At 36.1% G+C, this 23,006-nt stretch overlaps 1 protein-coding gene across 4 annotated transcripts in view; it reads left to right on the top strand.

Annotated features, from left to right (window-relative positions):
* FSTL5 (follistatin like 5) overlaps nt 1-23,006 on the top strand; it is a 688,483-nt gene that overhangs the window by 343,863 nt on the left and 321,614 nt on the right. For all 4 annotated transcript variants that reach the window (XM_059066275.2, XM_059066276.2, XM_067035457.1 and 1 more), the window contains exons 5-6: nt 8,692-8,888; nt 22,486-22,606. In XM_059066275.2, coding sequence (XP_058922258.1) covers nt 8,692-8,888; nt 22,486-22,606 — 318 coding nt within the window. The remainder of the gene's footprint in view (nt 1-8,691; nt 8,889-22,485; nt 22,607-23,006) is intronic.

The raw sequence follows: 23,006 nt of genomic DNA, 5'->3' as shown, positions 1-23,006 counted from the left end.
GGACTCTTGAGAGTATTGGGTGATCCTTTTATACAGAGAGACACAAATTGGTAGAATCATTTGTGGTTATTTGGTTGGTTTGGGGTCAATGAGGAGGCAGTTAGTGCTAGCATCCATGCTATGACCAATTGAAATGTGAAATATCAAAGGATTCTCATTGGACAATGTCTCCTGAAGGTCAGCTGTTCTTAAAAGAAATAATGACAACACATAGTGACTACCTCAGGGACATGGTGTTTTACAGGTTACATTTATTCAAATAAATTATTTGTACATGATCACTGTATCAAGATAAAATATCCAATAAAGTGATATTGCCCCACAAACATACAATACATACAAAAGATCTCTTCCCAAATCCAAGCTATAAATTGTTTCATATACTAACCCACTTCAACGTTGAGCCTGTATGAAAGTATCATAAAACAAAAGAACAACGATACTATAAATGTTACTGTTTTGATGTTTAGTGTATAATGGTATTTGAATATTTACTGTTGCTTAGAGATAGATGTACTTTGGAAAGAATATTTCTTTAAGTTAAATTTAATAGGATGAAGACATAGCTGAGGGTTGATGCCCATTCATGACTATTATCTCTTTTGTTTGCTTGATGGAAAATAATGAATAAGCTATATAGAAAATATATAAAGTAGAAACCATAGAAGAAATCCTGTTTTTTACTATCATTTTTCTATTTTTTCTGTGATAAATAAGACAAAGAGTAACTGAGATATTCTGAGACAAGACACATATGAACTCTTGACTGAATAAGATATTCAGTGACCAGAGAAAGACATATGCTTATGCTCATAACTTGGAACTTAACACCAAACTATAAACTTCAGGAAGAAACTAACTCAACCTCAACCTTCTACTGTATGTAAATTTAGCATTAAACCTGATGCTTATAGAAGAGTACTGTATTCCTGTAAGAGTATATTTCTGGGTTTGCTCCACACCAAGGCACTATGCTTAATGGCTGCTTGATCTACATTTTCCATCTAGAAGTATTACAGTGCTTCTCTATCATTGTGGTTTGTCAAGTTTGCCTGTTAATATCTCCATTTGATTCACATTTTTGAAGTTATGTTGTTTAGACAGGCTTGGAGAGCCAGTTCTGTCAATATTATGCAGCATTCCTAATGATTGTTGGGGAAATTAAAAATCCTATCAACCAAAAGACCTCTCTCTCTCTCAGTGTAGCAGAGAAAAGACACATCATTTATTATTGAATATGTATACTCATATACATGAATATATGTATGCAGGCAGTCCTCAGAAAACTGTAAATTCTTGACAGAATTTCACACAAATTTGTAGAGTAACATAAAAGAAAGAATAATTAAAGCTTCTCTATCTTCTCAAGAGAAAAATAGATGCAGCTTGTGAGTCCTGTGTACCTCATGCGAAATGTCTGAGTTAACTAGTATGATGCACTTACAATTATTGGGTCAGAATTTTCTTACTCTTTCATGTAAAGTCCAATGTCAAGCCTGTTATTGGGCTTATTATTATTTCAAGGAGATGGTATAGTAATTTTACTTAGTTCACAGGATCATTTTAAAGATTAAATGAGATGTCTGTAAAATACTTAGAACAGTGCCAGCACAAAATAATTGCTGTCTATATGTTGGATTTAAATCATTATATGCCTATGGCTTCACAGATATGAATAGCATATCTTCTGTAAGATCAATGCAAACAATACAATTTTCATTGAAAACCACATATTGGGCACTGTGATAAAATTATTGAACAAGATTATTTAGTGTTCAGAAATACTAAGAGTCCTCTCTTAATGGAGTTACATGAGTCTTAGTTTTGACTCTACTTGATTCAGGGATAGACACTTTTTTGTAACCTGATTACTTTCTAAAATTACTTTCATCAAATTTTTTAAAAATTCAAGAATATCTTTTATATATCTTTATGCCTTGAAATATTATAAATCCAGATAATATAAATCAAAATTTAAAACCTCTATAAAATACAGACTACCACAATGAGAACTGTAAGAACTGTGTAGTATAATTTTTAAGGCACTTTGCACTCATACTTTAACAGCAATTGCAAAAATGTGAAAAGATGAAAGGCCTTCATATTGTGTACAAAATATTTATAGAAAGGTTGTCAGAAAATGAACAATAATTAATTAGGAAAAACTTATTTCATAAACTGACACCATTAGCTACTTATCACATATTCTATAGGAGGTATGCCTTTTCATATGAAACATACTATATTTTCTTGGTTTTAACTATAAAGATAATGACTTAAAAGACTGTTAATTCACTAAACATTAAAATCACACACTTGAGCAATTGTGATAATTATATTACAAGTTGTATTTATTTCAGGTAAGATAAATATACATTTTTCACTAAGGTTCCCAAGCATTCTAGATAACCATCATCATTGTATTGTGCTCTGTTTTATTTTGTTGAGTTTTCTGCCAGCATTCTCTGCATCTTTACTTTATAATATGTGATTCTGTTTGTGAGGGTGATGAGAGAAGGTGGGGGTAGTTAGAGCTAAGCTGCTTACTTGCTCCGAAGTGTGTCACCTTTGAAGAACATAATTGAAAACAGAGCATGGGATGCCTGATCTCGTCCCTCAAAAGCATTTTAATTAATGTTCTTTCAGGGTAAAGAGAGCAAAGTGACCTGGTTACTAGAACACCATTATTGAAATTATAATATCACATTTGCCAAGCTAGAAAATCAAACCCCTTTTTAATACTGCTTGTATAGATGTAGGCAGTTGTCAATGACCATGTGGCATATTATTTAAAAATAGTTACATCATAAGGAACAAAGTGTTTGGAGAATTGATATTTAACTCACAATACTTCCCTTATATTTCCAGTAAGACTAATTCCCAAACTTAATCAGTAAGCATGTCAATTGAATTAATTGTGTTTTTAATCATTTTCATTTAACCAGTCAACAACGTTTAAGGAGATGTTAAATTAAGCCAAATCACATTGTGTGTGTGCAGAGAGTGGGGGAAAGGTTATGGAACCAATGTCTCTTGTGAAATATAGTCCCTCATTCATTTAAAAAATTCCCTGTAAGACAACATGATGCCACTACACACCTATTGTAATGGTGAGTCCAAAACACTGACAACACCAAGTGCTGGTGAGGGTTTGGAGCAACAGGAACTCTCATCCATTGCCGATGAGAATGCAAACTGGTACAGCCATTTTGGAAGACAGTTTGGTGATTTTGTATACAACTAAACAGAATCTTACATACAATCCAGTAATTATGCTCCTGAGGATAAGGATTTGAAAATTTAAGTCCACACAGATACCTAAACATGGATGTTTACAGCAGCTTTACTCAAAATTGCCAAAACTTGGAAGCAATAATGATGTCCTTCAGTAGGTAAGTGGATAAATAAACTGTGGTCCATGCAGACAGTGGAATGTTATTCAGTGATAAAAAGAAATGAGCTAACAAGCCATGACACAAAGGAATCTTAAATGCATTGACTTCTCAGAAGCCAATCTGAGAAGTCTACATAGTGTATACAATTCCAAATCTATGACAGTCTGGAAAAGGCAGAACTATGGAGACAGTAAAAAGGTCAGTGTTTGTCAGGGGTTAAGGAGGATGGAGAGATGGATAGGCAGAGAGCACAGAGGATCTTTAGGGCAGTGAAACTACTCTGTAGATACAGGTGCACACATGTCATTATACATTTGTTAAAACCTATGGAGTATGTAACACCAAGAACCCTATGTACTAATGAACTCTAATATAGGGGTTTTTGTGACAGTGACATCACTGTAAGTTCATCAATTTTTGTGGGGATGTTGATAGTGGGGGATTCTGTGCATATGGGGGGGGCAAAGGGTACATGGAAAATCTGTATTTTCTGCTCAATTTTTCTATGAAAATAAAACTGCTCTGAAAAGTAAAGTCTATTGTTTAAAAAAAAATTCCCTCTCCATGAGGAAATCATGGTTCTTTAAATGTAGAAAGTTGTGAAGTGGTATGTGTAGGTGTGCTTGTATTAGTAAATTTCCAGAATTAGAATAGTATCTGAAACATAATAGTTTTACATTAATCTTATATGTAACTGTAAACATGTTTTAATAAGAACTTTTAAGTAAAGTTTATGTAATATAAAACAATTTACACCATTAGATTTTCCATATTTTAGTAGATACTCCAGTTAAAGTTTAATTTTAATTTTGTTCAGACTACTTTTAACCAAGATCATTTTAATTCCTTCAAACACACAGTTTAACAATTTACAAATGAATTTAAATATAATAGTTTTCCATGTTGAATTTATGCACAGATGCATATTAAATCAACATACTAAAGTTTTCATACATTCCTTATGTTATAAATGCAAAGTATTTTTCTAAAACACATTTTAGAAAATATTTACTTTTTTAAAATGTTTACATATTAAAATGTAAAAGTTTTCTTTTAGCAATTGTTAAATAGTTTGAGGAAAAAACAATTCCAGTATACATTCTAATACATGAAAAGAATTGATGCTAAAATGAAAACATTTAATTTGTATCCTTTTAATTTCTAAGATTTCAGCTTATATTAGGATCAAACTAATCAAATTTGAAATATAAATGCTAAAAGGAGACAAGTAATATTCTTATATACTTAGATTTGATTATTTTTATGTTGAAAGGAATTGGTACTTCTTGATGGATGGAAGGGAAGGATAAAAGTGTAATTTCAAAGAGATAAGAACAAATTTCAGGCTTTGAAAAAGTGTTAAGCATAATTGATAGGATCTATAATTTTGAGCACTTATCATGTACTCAAAACTGCTGGTGGTACTATCAGATATATAAAATGTAATTATCCTCAGTTCAGTGGAATCTTGGAGAAGCCTTGCCAATACATAGGTGTGACCATTTGAAAGGCAGAGAGCCAGAATGAGACAGACAAATCTCACAGGTTATCACTTACATGTGGAATCTAAAAAAAAGTGTACACATGAACCTATTTACAAAACAGAAACAGAGTCACAGATGTAGAAAACAAACTTATGGTTACCAAGGGGGAAAGCGGGGGAGGGGGGTGGGATAAATTGGGAGACTGGGATTGACATATACACACTGCTATATATAAAATAGAGAACCAACAATAACCTGCTATACAGCATGGGGAACTTTACTCAATGCTCTGTAATGACCTATATGGGAACAGAATCTAAAAAAGAGCGGATATGTATATATGTATGACTGATTCACTTTGCTGTACAGCAGGAACTAGCACAACATTGTAAATCAACTCTACTCTGATAAAAATTAATTTAAAAAATCAAAACAAGTGAGAACCTGTGCACATAATAAGAATACAGGAATAGCATGCATGTTTTGGCCACGTGGCATTATCAAGCATGTTTTTTGTTTCACAAAATAGTTTAGTTGGAATAAAATTATGAATCTATTACTTAAATGAGAAAAAAAGAAAAAAGAAAAGAAAGTCAGAGATTCTGCCTTCTTCTGGGCCCCACAAGACTAGGTGGATTTTAACTGCCCTAGAATCACTCTGAGACCAGAGTCAGCACAGCCCTGGAATCTGCATTCATGGGCAGGAGGATGGTATAGGTACCATCAGGTGGTGACCTCATTCGTCTTGTCCTCAGTGTCTAGAACAGGCACAGCAGAGGTGATCTCTTACTGGTTTCCAAGAGCACCAAGTGGGTCCAGGAGAAGTTTTCCTTCCTTTCGCTGCCTAACACCAGCAGGTGTCAGGTTTCTTTTCCTAACACCATGGATTGATCAAGTATTGAGAAAGGAATCCTACCAAAGCAAACAAATCAACAAACTAAAATTTCTTAACTTCCTTCTTGAAATTATTCTTGGATGAGGCCGTGATTTCTTAATATACATTGATGTTTATTTCTAAATATCTATTCTTTTTCATTAATTCTATTTTTTTATATTGATACTTATTAAAAGGGTGGTAAACATTTAATATTTCCAAATCGTCATTTTGTTTTTACTCATTTTAACCCATTGTAATAGGACTTTTCCATTTATTCACTAAAATTTACCTTTATTGTCATCAATTACCTCCAACTTAAGGAATCTAATGAGCATGTTTCATTTCTTATCTTATTTGTACTCTGAAACATTTAACATTTCATCACACCCTCTTTCTTGAAAAGTTCTTTTCCCATTAGCTTCCTCTTCAGTACTTATAGTTTTCTTGCTATTTCTCAGATACTCCTTTTCTTTTTCTCTCTCTCCCTTTGCAAGTTCTTTTTTCTCTACCTGCAGTTTAAGCAATGATATTGACTGGAGTTTATTATTAGATTTTTTTTCACTTTCCAAATAATCCTTGGACAAATTTACTGAATCCATGTATAAGTTGATTTTAAAGTCAGTTCTGAAGATGAGAAAAGTAGAGAATAAAGGCTAAAAGAGATATTGCTTGGGTGTAAAAATCACTGTGCTCCTTTCTAGCTCTGTAATTTTGAGCAAGTTATTTAATATCTCTGTGTCTTAGTTCTTCATCTGTAAAATAGTGATAAGGTTTTTCTTTTTGGATTGTCGTGAGTTATGTGAGTTAATACATTAAAAAGTTCCTGGCACATAGAAAGCCTGCATTACATGTAATCTATATATTAATAATAGATGTATCTATTTATTACTAAAAAAAATCTATAACAGCGATTATTTAAAATCTCTAAATTCTACAAAGCTTTACATAATTTTAGGACTGTTCATTGCACATTTCCATAGAATGTGAATGCCTTAACTGCAGTGCTTTTATTTTTGTTTTCTTTGGATTGCCAGCAACTACCTCAATACCTGGACTTGTCAGGGAATTTACAATTTGGGGAAAAAGTATCTATAGAGAAAGCATGATGATGATTGTATTACTTGATTTGATCAAAATTGGAGTGTAACAACCTAAAATTGCGTCTCCTCACACCAGATTTCAAATATCAGTTAAAAGGTGTTCAGCACTTAAATTCTATTTCCCATGTTCTCACCTGCTCATCAGGGATGGACACAGGTCACTTCCCCAGACTCCAACCTCCTTCCCATCAGTCAAATGAAAGAACAGGCAGGTCCAAGGTCAAATACAGGAATCCCAGGGAGGGCTGCTGGAATGGTTTTCTCCCTCTTCCTGCTGCACACACACACACACACACACACACACACACACACGTATTTGAAGGCTCCTCTTATGCATCTTTCACAGACACCAACATTGGTACCTAGCCCTCTGGACTCGATTACTTTTCCCTTTTGTCAGTGATTTCTGTTCTAGTATGAAAACATATTCTTAGTATTATTCTTTACTGAGAACAGAATACTGCAAAATTCACTTAATTTTTGGTACAACGTTTACATCTTGTAAAAAAAGTTCTTGACAGGATTGCTAAACACTAAAATTGCTGAGAAACAGAAGCCATTTCACTGTCTTTGAAAAACAAGATAGTCTCTCATCTCTCTGGAAGAGATTGTTCTCCATCTTGTCTGGAAAAGGGATGAGACCTCAAGCCCATGCTTCTCAGACATATATTTTCAAATCTTTAGAAATATTGTAGATTCTGTCACAGCTTAATTGTCAAAATGAACCACAACTATAAAGTTAGGTTTTTTCCTAAAAAATATATTGTGAAAATTCTCAGCTATTATAATGCCTACTTTTTTATTTATAAATTACATTACACATTGTATTTTCTGTATACATTTTATATCACATTTACTATCAATAGTAAGCACATTTCATTTCAATGTGTTATAAAGACATCAGCATGGGGACTATTGTAAGAAAAATCCTTTGTAAAATCATGATGTCAAGATATTAGAGCAACTGCAGTTATTTTTGAAGATATTAAGCCAAGCAACTATTTCCATTGACTGTGAAGTTCCCAGTATTCTGCTGATTATTTTATGGGAGATGCTGAAAATCTGTAATGTGTCGTTACTTCAGTAAGCTCATACTTTAGCTGTGGAAATGAACTTGACGGGTTAAGACTTCAAGATACAAAATGGAAACATATTTCATATTATACACCAAGACTCTAAATGGAGAAATAGATGAATATCAGAAAAATAAGTAAATTAATAAACTTTTGGAAGAAAACAAATATGAGCTTAGCATCATTAAAAATAGAATCGAGAAAAAAATGTAATTACACACACACACAAACTTCTTCAAAACAAATCCAAATGTAAAAAAATATAAATATTTCCAATTAAAAACTTGCTGTACTCTTTTGGGGCCAGATATATGTCAGTTTAAGCACAAAATCCAGCACAATCTAACCCTTCGTTTGGGTGAGAGCCATTTCATCTCCCTGAACTTCATGTTCAAAACCTGTGAAATTATCACTATAGACATGTATAGTGAGGAGTTAAACTAAGGTAGTGTATTTAAACATTGGAGCCAATTGAAGCTATCATGTTTTTCTACGTACGTTCGTAGAATCAATGACTTTGTCATCGAGAAAACACACAGTACTTGTGTCGTTACTGGATTTGATACTAATGAAAATTTTCTATCCTCTCATGTAAATAGCCCATTCTGTTTTCCTTGTACAAGTAGTAAAGTATGCAAGTAGAAACATAAATATTATGTACAAAGTATGTAATCTACTAGCTATCAGCTTAAAACATTAACAAAATAAATGATTCCTTTCTAATAATATTGTTTTGAAAATAACTTAGTTCTTTTGTTACAGGAGATAACTGCGAGGCCACTCAATACAGCAAGATGAAAAGCATGCTTTTAGAGTCACAAAATCAAAAATATGTTACACAAGACAATGAAAACCCTAACGGCGATGACATATTTCGGAAGAAGTTGCTGGTGGATCAAATGTTTAAATATTTTGATGCCGACAGTAATGGACTTGTAGATATCAATGAACTAACTCAGGTAGGATTAATGACTAAATTAACAAGCTAATTTAAGTATAGCATATGCAATATATTTATATTTGTGTGAATTTATGCTATAAAACTAAAAAATATTTTTATGCATCTAATTTGACTATAGACATAAAATATTTAAGAGAAAAATTTGACTACTCTCTCAGCAGTATTAATTTAAAGTACCATTTATATGATGTACAATTTCCTACTTTTTTTTTTTCTTTCGCGGTACGCGATCCTCTCACTGCCGTGGCCTCTCCCGTTGCGGAGCACAGGCTCCGGACGCGCAGGCTCAGCGGCCACGGCTCACGGGCCCAGCCGCTCCGCGGCACGTGGGATCTTCCCGGACCGGGGCGCGAACCCGCGTCCCCTGCATCGGCAGGCAGACTCTCAACCGCTGCGCCACCAGGGAAGGGAAGCCCCGAGATATCTCCTTTTGACAGGTTTCTATATCTTAAATACCTAAAAGAATTGCCAGTTCTCTCTTACAGAATTTATAAAATATCCCCAGATATATTCTGGAGCTTTTGCAATGTTTAATTTTCTACCAGTCAGTGGAAGCTTGTTTATCTGGTATTCAAGGGCATTACTGAACAGCAATTGAGTACATCTATAACATATTGTAAATAAGTGATTTAAGAAGGTATTCAATTATTGACCTACTCCAGTACTTTTAAAATTACCAAAGATCAGGTATATTAAATCTGATTTTAATATTATGTCAACATTATTACATTTCATTTCTTTGAAAATTGCCACCAAAATGATACATATAGACAAATTGTTATTAAAGAGAAGAGAACATTTTAATAAACAAAAGGTCTATATGTGAGCCATTTTGGAAAATTAGAAATATTTTAATGTGTGTGTTACTGAGACAGACTGCTGAAGGAAATTGAAATACCCAGATTTAAGAACGTAAATTAGTTGTGGATAGTGATGGAAATATAAAATGATGGACATAAGATTTCTCCACAAATATATATAGGTTTTTAGGGAGCAAAGGAGAGAAGCCACTCCAGGGCGACTAGGAAATTGGTGATAGCCCTGAGGAGTGTTGCTGAGTCCATGGTAATTCCTATAGTGGATCTTAAGGTGGATTTTCCTGCTGTGCTTAAGAGAAAATATAGTTTAAAAAAAATTCAATTGTCTATTTCCACGATATCATGCCATTCACATCTAATTTTATGGCTTACTTTAAAAATCCAACAATGTGGAATATCAGTCTTATTATGCAAGTATTTCAAGTTTGGGGATAGTGTAACTTAGTTTAGAGACTTCATATCAAAGTGACTTTGTGAGCAAATTGACTTGTCATTCTAGGTAATTTAAAAACACACCGTTTTCATTATCTTCTTTAGTTCAGCTTACATTTAATGAGTAGTTACTAACTCCCAGGCCCTGGGATTCAAGGAAGTAAACTCTGGAATTTTACGGTAAAGTTAGAAAACTTTTAATTAGGATATTCATGTTGTCATACATGTCATAATTTATTTTTCAAGAACGAAACTCTTTAGAATCTTACATTTCTAGTAAAGAAATGACATAATTCAGTTAAAATGAATTTATAATTAAGGCATGTCACTTGGATCTATGCATGTCTGACATATTCAAATATATTGTGTTTTTGGTTTTGTTTCTTACCTTTCTATTTTATAATAGTTTTTAGTTTTCATTAACATGTCTACACTACTTTAACCACCGGTTGGGTAAGACACATGATCTGACCAAATCTAGGACCCACTTCTGAGTCCAAAGAGAAAATTGCTCATCACTGGAAAATGGCCTTGACAGCACTCACCTATAATTGTTTCAAGTTTCTGCTACATCCAAGTTTATATCAGTTTCCTAGGGTGGCCATAACAAAGCACCGCAAACTGGGTGGCTCAGACCACCTCTCTGTCAGGCTGGAGGCTCAGCGTCTGCGATGGAGGTGTCGGCAGGGCTATGCTCTATCTGAAGCCCCTTGCGGGGGAGAGTCTTTTCCTGCCTCTTTTGGCTTCCGGTAGCGCCAGGCGTTCCTTGGCTTGTAGGTGCATCGCTCCGGTCCTTCCTTTGCATTCAAATAGCTTCTCTCTGTGTCTTTGTTTTCACATGGTTCTGCCCCTTCTTCAAAGGATACCAGGCATATTGGACTGAGGGTCCACCCTACTCTATCTAGCAGGACTGCATCTTACAGTATCTAATTACATCTTCAATGACCCTATTTCCAAAAAAGTTTACATTCTGAAGTCCTCAGGGTTAAGACTGTAACGTATCTTTGGGGAGGACAGAGCGCAACCCATAATAAAGTCATCTGCTACAGCGTTTAGTTTTGTTTTTTCCTGTTACCTTTGGTTTGTATTTGCTTTTATATCTGAAAAGTGCCCTTCCAATTCATCTGAAAGTTCTCATGTGAGAGCAGAAAGGATCTTCAGAATCCTATTTATATGTTGACCATCCACAAGGTACAGGCAAGGAAGGATCTGGGGAGGTAATATTTACTAACCCCTGAAGACATGCCCCAGTCCTTCCTTCAGCTTTATAGAGTGGAAATGTTAGCATCTCATCTGTCGGCAATCAGCTATGAAAAAACCGGAAGGTTGTAACTGACGCCGTGGAAAAGATGTAATACATTTCTAGCTCTTACGAGCATAAATATTGTTTTTGACTTGTGTGTTTTTAGGTTACAGGTGCTTTTAAAGAACTTGTATTCCAAGTATTATAATATTAATGTCAATAATATATATGACTTTAAAAATCAACTTGGAAACATATAATATCATCATTTAATATCAAGGTTCAAAATAATTTCAATTAAAAGAGTAAAAGGGGAAAGGATCTTAATGGTGTCTGCTAATAATTTACAAGCTATTATTAGCAGAAATGTAATCTGTAATTCCAAGATACTGCCAATGACAAGTAAAAATTAACGAACATAATTTGGCTTTGAGGTTTTATAAATTCAGCATAAAAGCTGGCTGCCAGTGTTCTGTTCATACTCCACATAATGAATATATATTCTAAAGCTTCTCCTGCAGATTTTCAAGTAAATTAGAAACTAGAGGTAGTTGAGAGAAGAAAGAGATAATAAAAAGCAACAGTTAAAGAGGATAAGATCTATAGTATCACAGTTTAAGAACTTTGATGATAGAACCTGCACTCATATCTGCTACTTAATTCCTGTGCAGCCTTTAGCAAATGACCCAAACCCTCTGTGTTTCAACTTCCCTTTCTACATATTGGGAATGATAATAACACCTAGTATGTAAGCTGGATGTGATGTTGATATTGTTTTGAAAATGTAGACTTCTTAGAAACATAACTAGCACATAGAAAACATGACGTGATAGTTAGCTGTAATTAAATTTTCCAATCTAAGTTTCCTGTGCATACCATGGAGGATAATGGAAATATAAAGAGGGCACACATGCTTGAGTTAGTGGATGAGCAACTCATCAGTATTTCCATCCAGTTCATCCTTTGCATTTTTTAATGTTTACAATCGGCTGATAGGTGAGAACAAATCAGCCATTAATACCCAGAAATCTATGTACACATTATTATTATTATTTTTTTTTTTTTTTTTTTTTTGCGGTACGCGGGCCTCTCACTGTTGTGGCTTCTCCCGTTGCGGAGCACAGGCTCCGGATGCGCAGGCGCAGCGGCCACGGCTCACGGGCCCAGCCGCTCCGCGGCACGTGGGATCCTCCCGGACCGGGGCACGAACCCGCGTCCCCTGCATCGGCAGGCGGACTCTCAACCACTGCGCCACCAGGGAAGCCCTATGTACACATTATTAAATATGCAAACATTTTAATACCAATTTTCACAATGAAAACATGTTTCTTACAAAAGAAGAAAAATAGTTTGGTTATTCTAAGAAATCAGAAAAAATAAATGGTAGCATGTTTTATTTATTTATTCATTTATTTATTTTGCTCATATCATTGAAGTACTCATCTGCTTATCTCACGTAGCTAGTATGAATGTTGTTAGATCCTGAGTTCTAGGCTAGAGACGAGTACCTGGCATCATTCTGCAGCCACTGTGGTGTTGGGCATTTTTCTCCAGAGGATACAGTGCCCCTGTCTTTACAGATATGATGTTCAATTGAACTAAACTTAAAACAAATATCATATATATATGTATATATTTTATATTTTGTTTTTAAGATGCTGATATATATTATACTAAAATATCCTTACCTGTCAAACTGTAAAATACCTAGTTTTGTGCAGTTTTTTCTCACCCCTAAAACCAAGTTATAAGAAATAATTGAAAGCAATATCTTGATTAAGACAGACATAGATGTGTTATGAAAGAAACAATATGCTTTAATTGACTATATTTTACAATTTAAATATTTTAAAATTATATAGGTCCTCAGTTAGTATAGTACAGTAACTGAGTAATGATAATAGTAGTAGTAATTGTAATAATACTATTACATTTCTATAATCCAGATGTCTGCCATTCCCTTTGCATTTCTCTTTGAGCTACACACACACACACACACACACACATAATCCATTTGCAAAAAGCAATATGTACTTGGTTGAATGACTGAAGATGTATAGGGTGGTAGAGAATGGGATTATATCACATATTCCACAAATCACACATTGAAATCCAGTTTAGATGAAGCACTTTGTACACTTTTCCTTTCCTTTTGCTCTGTCCAGATCATGCCTTGCATTTTCTGTACCACAGACGCAGGACCCAAGTCTATCTCTCCGTTTCAACTCCTTAATTTTCCCTGGGGCTCCAAATTCCTCATCACTCAAAACAATATAGTTCTCTTTTATTTGGATTCTCCCCCTAAATGTGTATAACCAAGTACATCACTTTCAATAGTTGCAAACATCTATGTGCCTTTCTTAAAAACTTATGTCAAGTTATAGAATATAATAATACCAACATCAAAAACCGATATCTGCAAGAGGGAGGAGATATGGGGATATATGTATACGTATAGCTGATTCACTTTGTTATACAGCAGAAACTAACACATCATTGTAAAGCAATTATACTCCAATAAAGATGTTAAAAAAATAAATAAAGCAATATCTGGCACAGTCTTTCCTTTGGCAAATAAGTATTCAGTCCCTGAGACTAGTAGAAATTCTTATCTTCTGTCTTCTGCCTTATTTTTTATACCCTCAGAGCCAGGTGAAAGCCCACATCTCTCTCTTTCCTCGAATGTGTATCACGTCCATTTCACCCTTGGGGAGGATTTTCGCCTTCCCGAGGGACATGGGGTTGGATGACAGGGGACAGAGTGTTGGAGCATTTTTACAGAAACAGAACAGTTCCTCACTCTCTCCTCTCCCATATACGTGTCTTAATTACTCTATGACAAAGGTAATATTTCAATCACATTTAAAGTATTTGTTGAGCATTCTTTTTTTTTTTTTTTTTTTTTTTTTTTTTTTTTTTTTTTGCTGTATGCGGGCCTCTCACTGCCGTGGCCCCTCCCGTTGCGGAGCACAGGCTCCGGACGCGCAGGCTCAGCGGCCACGGCCCACGGGCTTAGCCGCTCCGCGGCATGTGGGGTCCTCCCGGACCAGGGCACGAACCCGCGACCCCTGCATCGGCAGGCGGACTCCCAACCACTGCGCCACCAGGGAAGCCCTGTTGAGCATTCTTGTTTTAAAATGTCTATTCTCTCTTTATCGACAACGGGTAAATGGACATTTAATTTACTTTGGTCTAGGCAGCCCTGTATCTTTTCTTAAATCTGTGCTATGCTGCCTGGATCCTATTCAGAATGAGGTGGTAGAACTGAGTGGTCTCAGCCACTAACCAGTTCTATGCACTAAAGGCAAAATCGCATGTTCTGGCTCTTCCCAAAGACCATGCTGACGGTGTGAAACCTTGCTCGTTTGGTGTTCTCTCTTAGTTCCATTCCCCAAATCTAACCAAGTGCCTGAGGTTCATCTCTATTGTCTGTATCGCTCTCCTGCTTCTCTTAAATTGCCTTCTCCAACAGCAAGAATTCAGGGCTCTCCTTGGGTCTATGGTGAAATCTGAGCTTTACTAATGCTTGCTTCAGTGAAAATTGTCCTTGTAGAAATATGCTCCAAATTTGCTTAATATTCAAATGTGTGTCTCATAGGATAATAGCTCACTGAAAAAGCCTTAACAAATGTAAAGTCTTTATTTGAAACATAATAACAAACAGGGTTTCTCCCCTAAGTATTGTGTATGTGACTAGTGCGGTCAGGCACTCAGCTACACAGTAACACATTTATGGTTTTAAGAACATATGTTATTCCAAAACAGACCTGTAATGCTTGAAATAAGGACTTCAGGATGAAGTGACCCAAGGTATGATCATATTCCTTTTGGCACGCTGGCATGTAGGAAAAGGTCATTGGAAGAGAGAAGGTTAATGATCATTTGCTATGAAAAGAAGCATAGAACTCTTCCTGGTGGTTTATTCATATGCATTTTGAAGTTTCTGTGGATATTGATAAAGAGTTAAGGTAGACAGAAATATTGTGAATTGAGGGGTAAATCATTGGTAAATTATGGAGAGAGAATAGGAAAGAATTATGTAACTGAATGACCTGACATTCAAAGGAGTAGCTTCTATTTATCCTCCGTCCATCTATCTATCTATCTATCTATCTATCTATCTATCTATCTATCTATCTATCTGATGAAAGAAAACTCATTTGGGAAGAGGAAGAAATCCAGAAGTGCCAATAGGGAAACATTTAATTTTTGACCATCTTCCTTCCATTGAGGTAGAATAGACGTGAGGAAAAAAATTAGTCTCCACTTGTTAAAATTATTGGACAAATGGTTTTCTTAAGGGGTAGCCAGATTTTCTTAAAGTCAGTATGGTGAAGAACATGTTTTCATAAGAAATAGAAGCCAAAAGATAATTTTCTGATCAGAGAGCAGGATTTAGAGAGGATACTATGATGGGTTTGAGTTGGAAAGGAAATGAGATTAGGTCAGACTGGGAAACGTGCACAGCAATATGGGAAAACTTGGACTTTATAGGGTTGCAGAGGTAAACCAGGGTTTGAAGCACAAGGGGATTTGTATAAATTGTCCCTAAGAGAAAGGACAACTACTTCTTGCATCACGGTTCCATCTATTTGCTCCCTCGGAGTAAAATGAGGGGATGCATATGCAGATTCACTCCGCAGAATGGCACCCTTGAGTTTATTAGCAATGTTAAAAGATAAACTGAAGCATATTAAAATGTTGAGTTTATCTGAGCAAAAATCCATTCAAATCCGGCAGCGCCCTACCAAAAGTGGTTAGAAGCATTCTGAAGAGGGGAACTAGGGGAAACTTTTATAGAGAGAAGGCGTAAGGAAAGTACGAATTGGCTACAGATTAAAGCCTAGTTGTTGGTGACTGGTTGCCCTTAGGTTTGGATTTCATAACCTTGAGGCATTTACAGGTTTAGGGGTTGGTTGTATTGTATGTGCCAAGGCATTAGGGCCAACCTCAGCCTAAAATTCTCCTCGTTTAACGTCAGAGCAGCCAACAGAGAGTTCTTGAAGTGAAACGGTGCTAATGGCAAATGTGTTGCTCCGGCTTCTCCCCTTTTCATAAAATAACCACCCGTGGAGATTAAGTAAGCAAAGTCATTCCCCTGTGAGTCTGAGTTTAAATTAGCAGCTGTATTGAGTATATTGATTTAGCTTTTTTCTTCATTTAGATTCTGTCATCTTAATAAGCTGATTCACATTAGGAATACATATTAGAATGAAATATATCCTTAATGTGCACACATGACAGCTGTTTATTAAGATAATAAAGGAACTACTTGTTCTCTGGATTTAGATTATTATGTAACATATATTCGACTTAAAGAGCCATTTGCTCAGTAACTACCATATGTGAATTCATTTACAAAATTAAATTAAAAAGCAAGAATTGGGCTTCCCTGGTGGCGCAGTGGTTGAGAGTCCGCCTGCCGACGCAGGGGACGCGGGTTCGTGCCCCGGTCCGGGAGGATCCCACGTGCCGCGGAGCGGCTGGGCCCGTGAGCCGTGGCCGCTGAGCCTGCGCGTCCGGAGCCTGTGCTCCGCAACGGGAGAGGCCACAGCAGTGAGAGGCCCGCGTACCGCAAAAAAAATAAAAATAAAAAAATAAGCAAGAATAAATAACGCTAGATATTTTTAAGCTAACAGAATAGGCATGGTGCTGATGTCTTTGCAGACTTTGTACATATCCATTTTCTTTAAAATGTATTAGAACTGTTACATAGGGAATGGACAGTTAGTCTTGATTTTGAGTTGTTAAGCCTATTACAATTTTAAAGATTTTTAAAAGGGTTCTTGTAACTAGTCAACATATTTATTTATAATGAGATTGGTAAGAATTGCTTTACCCCATAGATAAAATGCTATTTTAGTGGAAACAAACTAAATGCAAATAAATAAGCATTTGTTTGGGTAGAGAAGGAGATAAGTGGGGACTGTCTGGGAGTGCCATGGTAAGTAATCCTATCCAACATTTACAAACCCCATAAACTTGTCAAGGATATAAAATAAGGCAGCAGAAACCAGGTGTTAAAATGGCATTGGCAATGCCAGTATGTAGATCCCAGTAGAACTGGGAATTTCCTTTCAGGGGCTTAGGATTTCAGAATAATAACAGCAACAATTAGCACTTAAAGCAGAAAGGTAAGGCCTGTATTGTTGGGTTTCGCGTAGCTCAGGGCTCCAATTAAGAAACAGTAATTTCAATTGTAGCTAGAAACCTTAGTAAGTAGTTTCAAATATTCTTTTTTTTTTTTTTTTTTGCTTTAACTCTGTTCATAGTATCATAAGACAACTTGAAAATGAAAATTACGTTTTAAAAAAATTTTAAATATATTGTTTGTAGCATCTTTCCTTTAGAATGTCAAAGTACAGTAAAAATGTTGGCATTCATATTCAGAGAATCCCTGTGAGCCCTATCGAATGCCTTAACACTAAAATAGTTTTCCTCCCACCAATGGTTTAATAATTTTATCTCTTCAGCTAGTCATTCAAAATTAATGTTGGCCCTAATGATTTTTTAAATGTCTTCTAACATGTTAAGCGTGTTACAAAGCCTAAAAGAGAACTTAGAAGATGTGATTATCTTATGCAATTATCTTCTTTTAATACACCTATTGTAGGGTAGCATCAGTTATATATGATTAAAGCATTATAATTTGTAATATTAATTATTTACCCTCTGTCCTTTCACACTGTTTATTTTTAAGCGCTGTTGACCATCCATAATTGTCTTGTTTTTTCAACTGATTACATGTCCCACTCACCGTTTCTAGAATATTAACTCCATAAGGGAGTCATTCTTACTTACTTATTAATCTCCAGTCCCTAGAACTATTCTTGGCATATGGTGGTTGTAAAGGAAGGAGAGAAAGAGGGATGGAGGAAGGGAGAGAGGGAGAAAGGAAGAAAGTGGATAAGAAGTAGTCTGGAGGAGCAAGTAATAGAAGAGCCAACCTATATTGATGCAGGAGAAACTTAAAAGCCAGTGCCTGGAGATGTGTAGTGTTACCACAGGAGTAAATTTATTTTCTGAGCCTTGGAATGTAATCTACACATTTGTCAAGTAAAGGACTGAATATATCTGCCTCTGCTTAACTTCACAAACGTGATGGACTTTCTTTAAAATAGAGGATCACTGAGCTCTAACTCTACTAAGACCACTGTGATTCTGACACGGGCATGATTAATTTGGGAAAAATAGTTTGCAAAGGATGAGGAAGAGCTCACATATACTTGAACATATTGTCAACTGAAAAAAAAAAAAGTACAACGTGAGAGCTGTGAGTTAGGTTTTATTGGGGGCAAAATGAGGACTATAGCCCGGGAGATAGCATTTCAGAGAGCTCTGAGAAACTATTCCAAAGAGGTGGGGGCGAGGTCAGTATAGATGTGAGTTTGGTGAAGGGGGAGTCCGTGCAGTCAAGCACATATTTTTTGCAGAACGTTCTGCTAGTCTCGTGAAGGTTACTCGTCACAAGGAGTAGACGTCACCTTGAAGGATTTTAGTGCTTTTCTAGATATGAGGAGATACCAAGAATTGAGCTCATAAAATCGTCTCCTGAAAATATCTAACCATGTGAAGACCTGTTCTGCCAGTTTTTCACAGAGCGCAGAGGGCCTCATTTCTGATCTCCACCCTGAACTTTCAGGGGGTGTTGAAGGTCAGCAGCTGCAGCAGCACAGGATTTAATCTTTGTAGAGGCAGATGGCAAGTGCCAATTAGTAGTTGGCAATAGGAGTGGTATATTTCATGCGTTCATCTTTTCTCCTACGCCACCAAGGAGAGGAGAGAGAAAGACACAAAACTGGAAGATTAGACTCCTCTGTCTTCCTGCCCCCTACACAGATGGTCTCATCACCATGACCTGACTTGAGACCATCAAAATCAACTACACGTATCTTATCGCTTTTATGAGAGTTAATATAATAACCTTGGATGTCCAAGTCATGCCTTATGCCCAGAAATCTAATAACCATACAACTCTTAGTGGGGAGACAATCCTCTAAATCTACCTCTGGCACTTTCTATTTCTCTTGCCAGTTTTATTTACCTTTAGATAAGTCATCATCTGAGATTCTGTGTAGTGGACAAGCATATCTCAGAGATATTGCAGTTTGGTTCCAGACTACCACAATATCACAATAAAGCAAGTCACATAATTTTTTTGTCTCCTACTGCATACAAAAGTTATTTTTACAGTACACAATATTTTTTAAGTGTGCAATAGCATTATGTCTAAAAAACCAAATGTACTTAACTGAATTTAAAAAAATACTTTGCCAATGAAACTATGACTGGCCTCCTAGACTCAAGTTTCAACATAAGATGCTTCAACGACAGTATATTCAGTGAGGCTGGCCTTGTCAAGAATCTCTAGTTCAGATGTAACACATACATTTTGAGGAAGCTCCAGTGGGAAGTCTTTGGAACCAGAGCCAGACGGTAAATGAAATAAATGTCCTACAAAGTCTGGACCCCCAGCGCCAGAGTGCTTAATGTATTACTACTTCTATTTTGTTTTATACTTTCTTTCCTCCAGTCACACATTCAGCTCGTTAAGCCTATCAGGACTCTGAATATCTGAAGCAGTTTTCCCAGGCGGGTTAAAAGGTGTGTAGGAAAGTCTCTTCCTCATTTGGAACACCCCAGAGTGTGTCCATGCTCCCATCAGGAAACAAAGGAGAGAAAAAGTGACTAGGAAGCATGTCTTAAGTAGCCTATTTCATTGACGAAAGATGGGCTAAATGAGGAGAACGTGTATTTAAAATATGGAAGAATGAGGGAGTGAATCTCCTCTCCCCTGTGCACGGGCATGGCCGAGTGTCAGTGAACAAGGGTTTTTATAAAAAGCTCACTAGCCAGGACCATGCACTTTTCTAGAGCCCATTCATTAAAACAGCATGTCCAGCTTGAGTTTTATAATCATGATCAAATCAAGCTCAAGATCAAATCAGAAGCAAGCGAGTCTTATGCCAAAGCCAGTTTCAAGGAAAAAAGTCGGAGTCTGTTCTCTTGGTCTATACATGATTTAACTGGAGTGAAATATTAAAACAGAAATAAATATGAGACATACCCTACAATGATGAAATCTTCTCCCGCCAGCTTTCTGTTCCATCGTTTCACAAACAGGTACGTGACTAAAAGTGACTAAAAATAGTATTAATATATCTGACCAAATCCTGATGTCACTGCATCCTAAAAATTACCACAGTGCTGGCAGTGCAGGTCTTTAGGAAGAGTATAGTGAGGTTAAGATCAAACACACTGCCCCTCGCTACCTGGGAAAAGTCACTTCCCATTATCTAACAAATAACAGATGGAGAGTGGCTGAGAGCTCCGCTGCTTTCTAAACAGAAAAGCAGTACTTGTTTTCCCATTAGGCTTAAAGGAGAGATAGCTTCAGCCATTAGACAGTTTTGTTAATCCCTCCAGCTGGGCTGTGCTAAAGCCTAGGGCTTTAATCCTCATTATCAACAATATCTATTTATATGGAAAGCAGGTAAATCATTCACTGTTCCCCCCTTCTAAGGCAGCAAATGCCAGCTTAGCCAATGAAATTTGAATCCAGTAAACAAGAATAGAGAACACGTGATATGTAAAAGTCGTATTTAGCAGTGCAGGTGCTGTCATTGCATGTCACCACTCAGGTGGCTACAGGAGGGGCTGGAGCTTCTAGTGGGCCATCGGCTGAGCTCCGTCCTCAGTGCTGTCTCTGCAGCTCATCCAAGCACAGGCATAACAACTTCTAACTTATGGATGTTCCATAAAAGGTTAAAAATAGCGCTTTAGAAATTCCTATCACCAATCCTGCCATTGCTGTGACAAAGCTTGAATCATCCTGCTCTACCAAAAGAAGTAATAAAGCATCATGAATATACAACTATGTTGTGCACAAGCTGGTGTGGAAATCTGCAGTGAATTATTACAATGAGAAGCACGTTAAATAAAAATCATTATTTTTAACTTTGATTAGGTCTGAACGTATACTGTACGTCTTGCACTTGACGATATGTGTGTGTATAAGCATATACATGTTTTTATAAGTCTGCACAACAACCAGGAGAAATAGAGGTTACTATCTTTAATTTCTAATTGAGAAAAGGTTGAGTGACTTGCCAGATATCATAGAACTATTAAGTGGCCTCGGCATGGTCTGAACCCAGAGCTGGCTGACTTCAGAGTCTGTGTTTCCTGATTGCACCGACTTAAAAAATAAAAAATAAATAAAAAACACGGGGAAGCAAAGCTCCAAGCAATGTGAACCACTCCCTCTGTGGACAAATATGAAAGACGGTGGACACAGCTATGCAGCTACCCAGAATGAAAAGGAATGTTTGAAAAATCTTGGAGACCTCTTTTGCCAGACAGACTGTATCTGTCTGGTAAAAAACAGAGTATAAAAAAGCTACTGCCCCAGTCCATGGAACAGAGCACAGAGTAGAAAAGCAGTCTGGTGATTTTCCTCACCCAAGCTTGGGTAGGTTTCCATCATCAATCGGTGCATTAATTCTATCTGGTTCCTGGAACAGTCATTTGTTAAATAGCTCCTTTGTGACCCAGGGAGTTAATTCAGAATACCAAATGCCTTCATTTCCAGCTGGGGAGGAGTTTAGGCAGAAGAGAAAAAAAAATACTAACTTCATTTTTTACAAATAATAGGAAGATGAAAGTTGGACCAAATTTCCTCACTATTTTTGCTGGAGAAGAGCTGTTCTATTTTGACATGGGTCACTGAGACATTGGAGGACATTTTCATGTGCAGTTATTTTCTTTAGTCAATATAAGTGGAACAAAGGAAATGACTGAAATACAAAAATGTCCTTTTAGTGTTCAGATTTTCTGGGTCCTACTGGGAGATTTTTGTATTAGAAAATTTAGGCTAAATTCTAAGTACGTATCTTAACATCAAAGCAACTAAGTCAAATTTATGACTATATCTTTGAAACAGTTGAAAATAAATGTCCAGTAACTGAAATCCCAGGTTTCTCATAGGTTCAGTTCTTTGCCCAACTACAGACTTAAATTACCTATTAAGTGATTTACGTATAATTAATTATACTATAGAAATGTTAAGACATATAATTGCATGAATTTAATTTTCTTGTCAGGTGATAAAACAGGAAGAACTTGGCAAGGACCTTTCTGATTGTACTTTGTATGATCTACTGAAATATGATGATTTTAACTCAGACAAGCACCTGGCTCTTGAAGAATTTTATAGAACATTCCGTGAGTATAAGATTCATTCTCTAATTCCTCTTCGTTCTTTTTCCTGTTTCTTTACCCAATATGGTGTGTTTGCTTGATCTCAAAGTACAGACTGTTTCTTAAGAGAAGTGATATAATTGAGATAATTTAAGTGTGTGGCTGTATTGAAACGAATGTAAAAGCTAAGGGAGTTATAGTTCTAAAATGCAGAAGTGGAAATGTTTGATAACATTTGCTATCAGTTCCTATTGATTGTAGTTTAAGATATTAATTCCACAATGACGCTTCCAAGGTTATTTTAGAGTAGGAACAGCACTTCACTGTCACCATATATCAAAAACTAATTATTTACATAATGACAATTTTTTTATAGAAAAAACAAAGTTGATTAATAGATAAAGTTTGCATATATGTTAACAAC

This window comes from Kogia breviceps, chromosome 6 (assembly GCF_026419965.1).
Source record: "Kogia breviceps isolate mKogBre1 chromosome 6, mKogBre1 haplotype 1, whole genome shotgun sequence".
In the NCBI taxonomy this organism is placed as follows: Eukaryota; Metazoa; Chordata; class Mammalia; order Artiodactyla; family Physeteridae; genus Kogia; species Kogia breviceps.
Note: the sequence above shows the minus strand (reverse complement) of the source record. Positions and strands in the feature narration are given on the sequence as shown.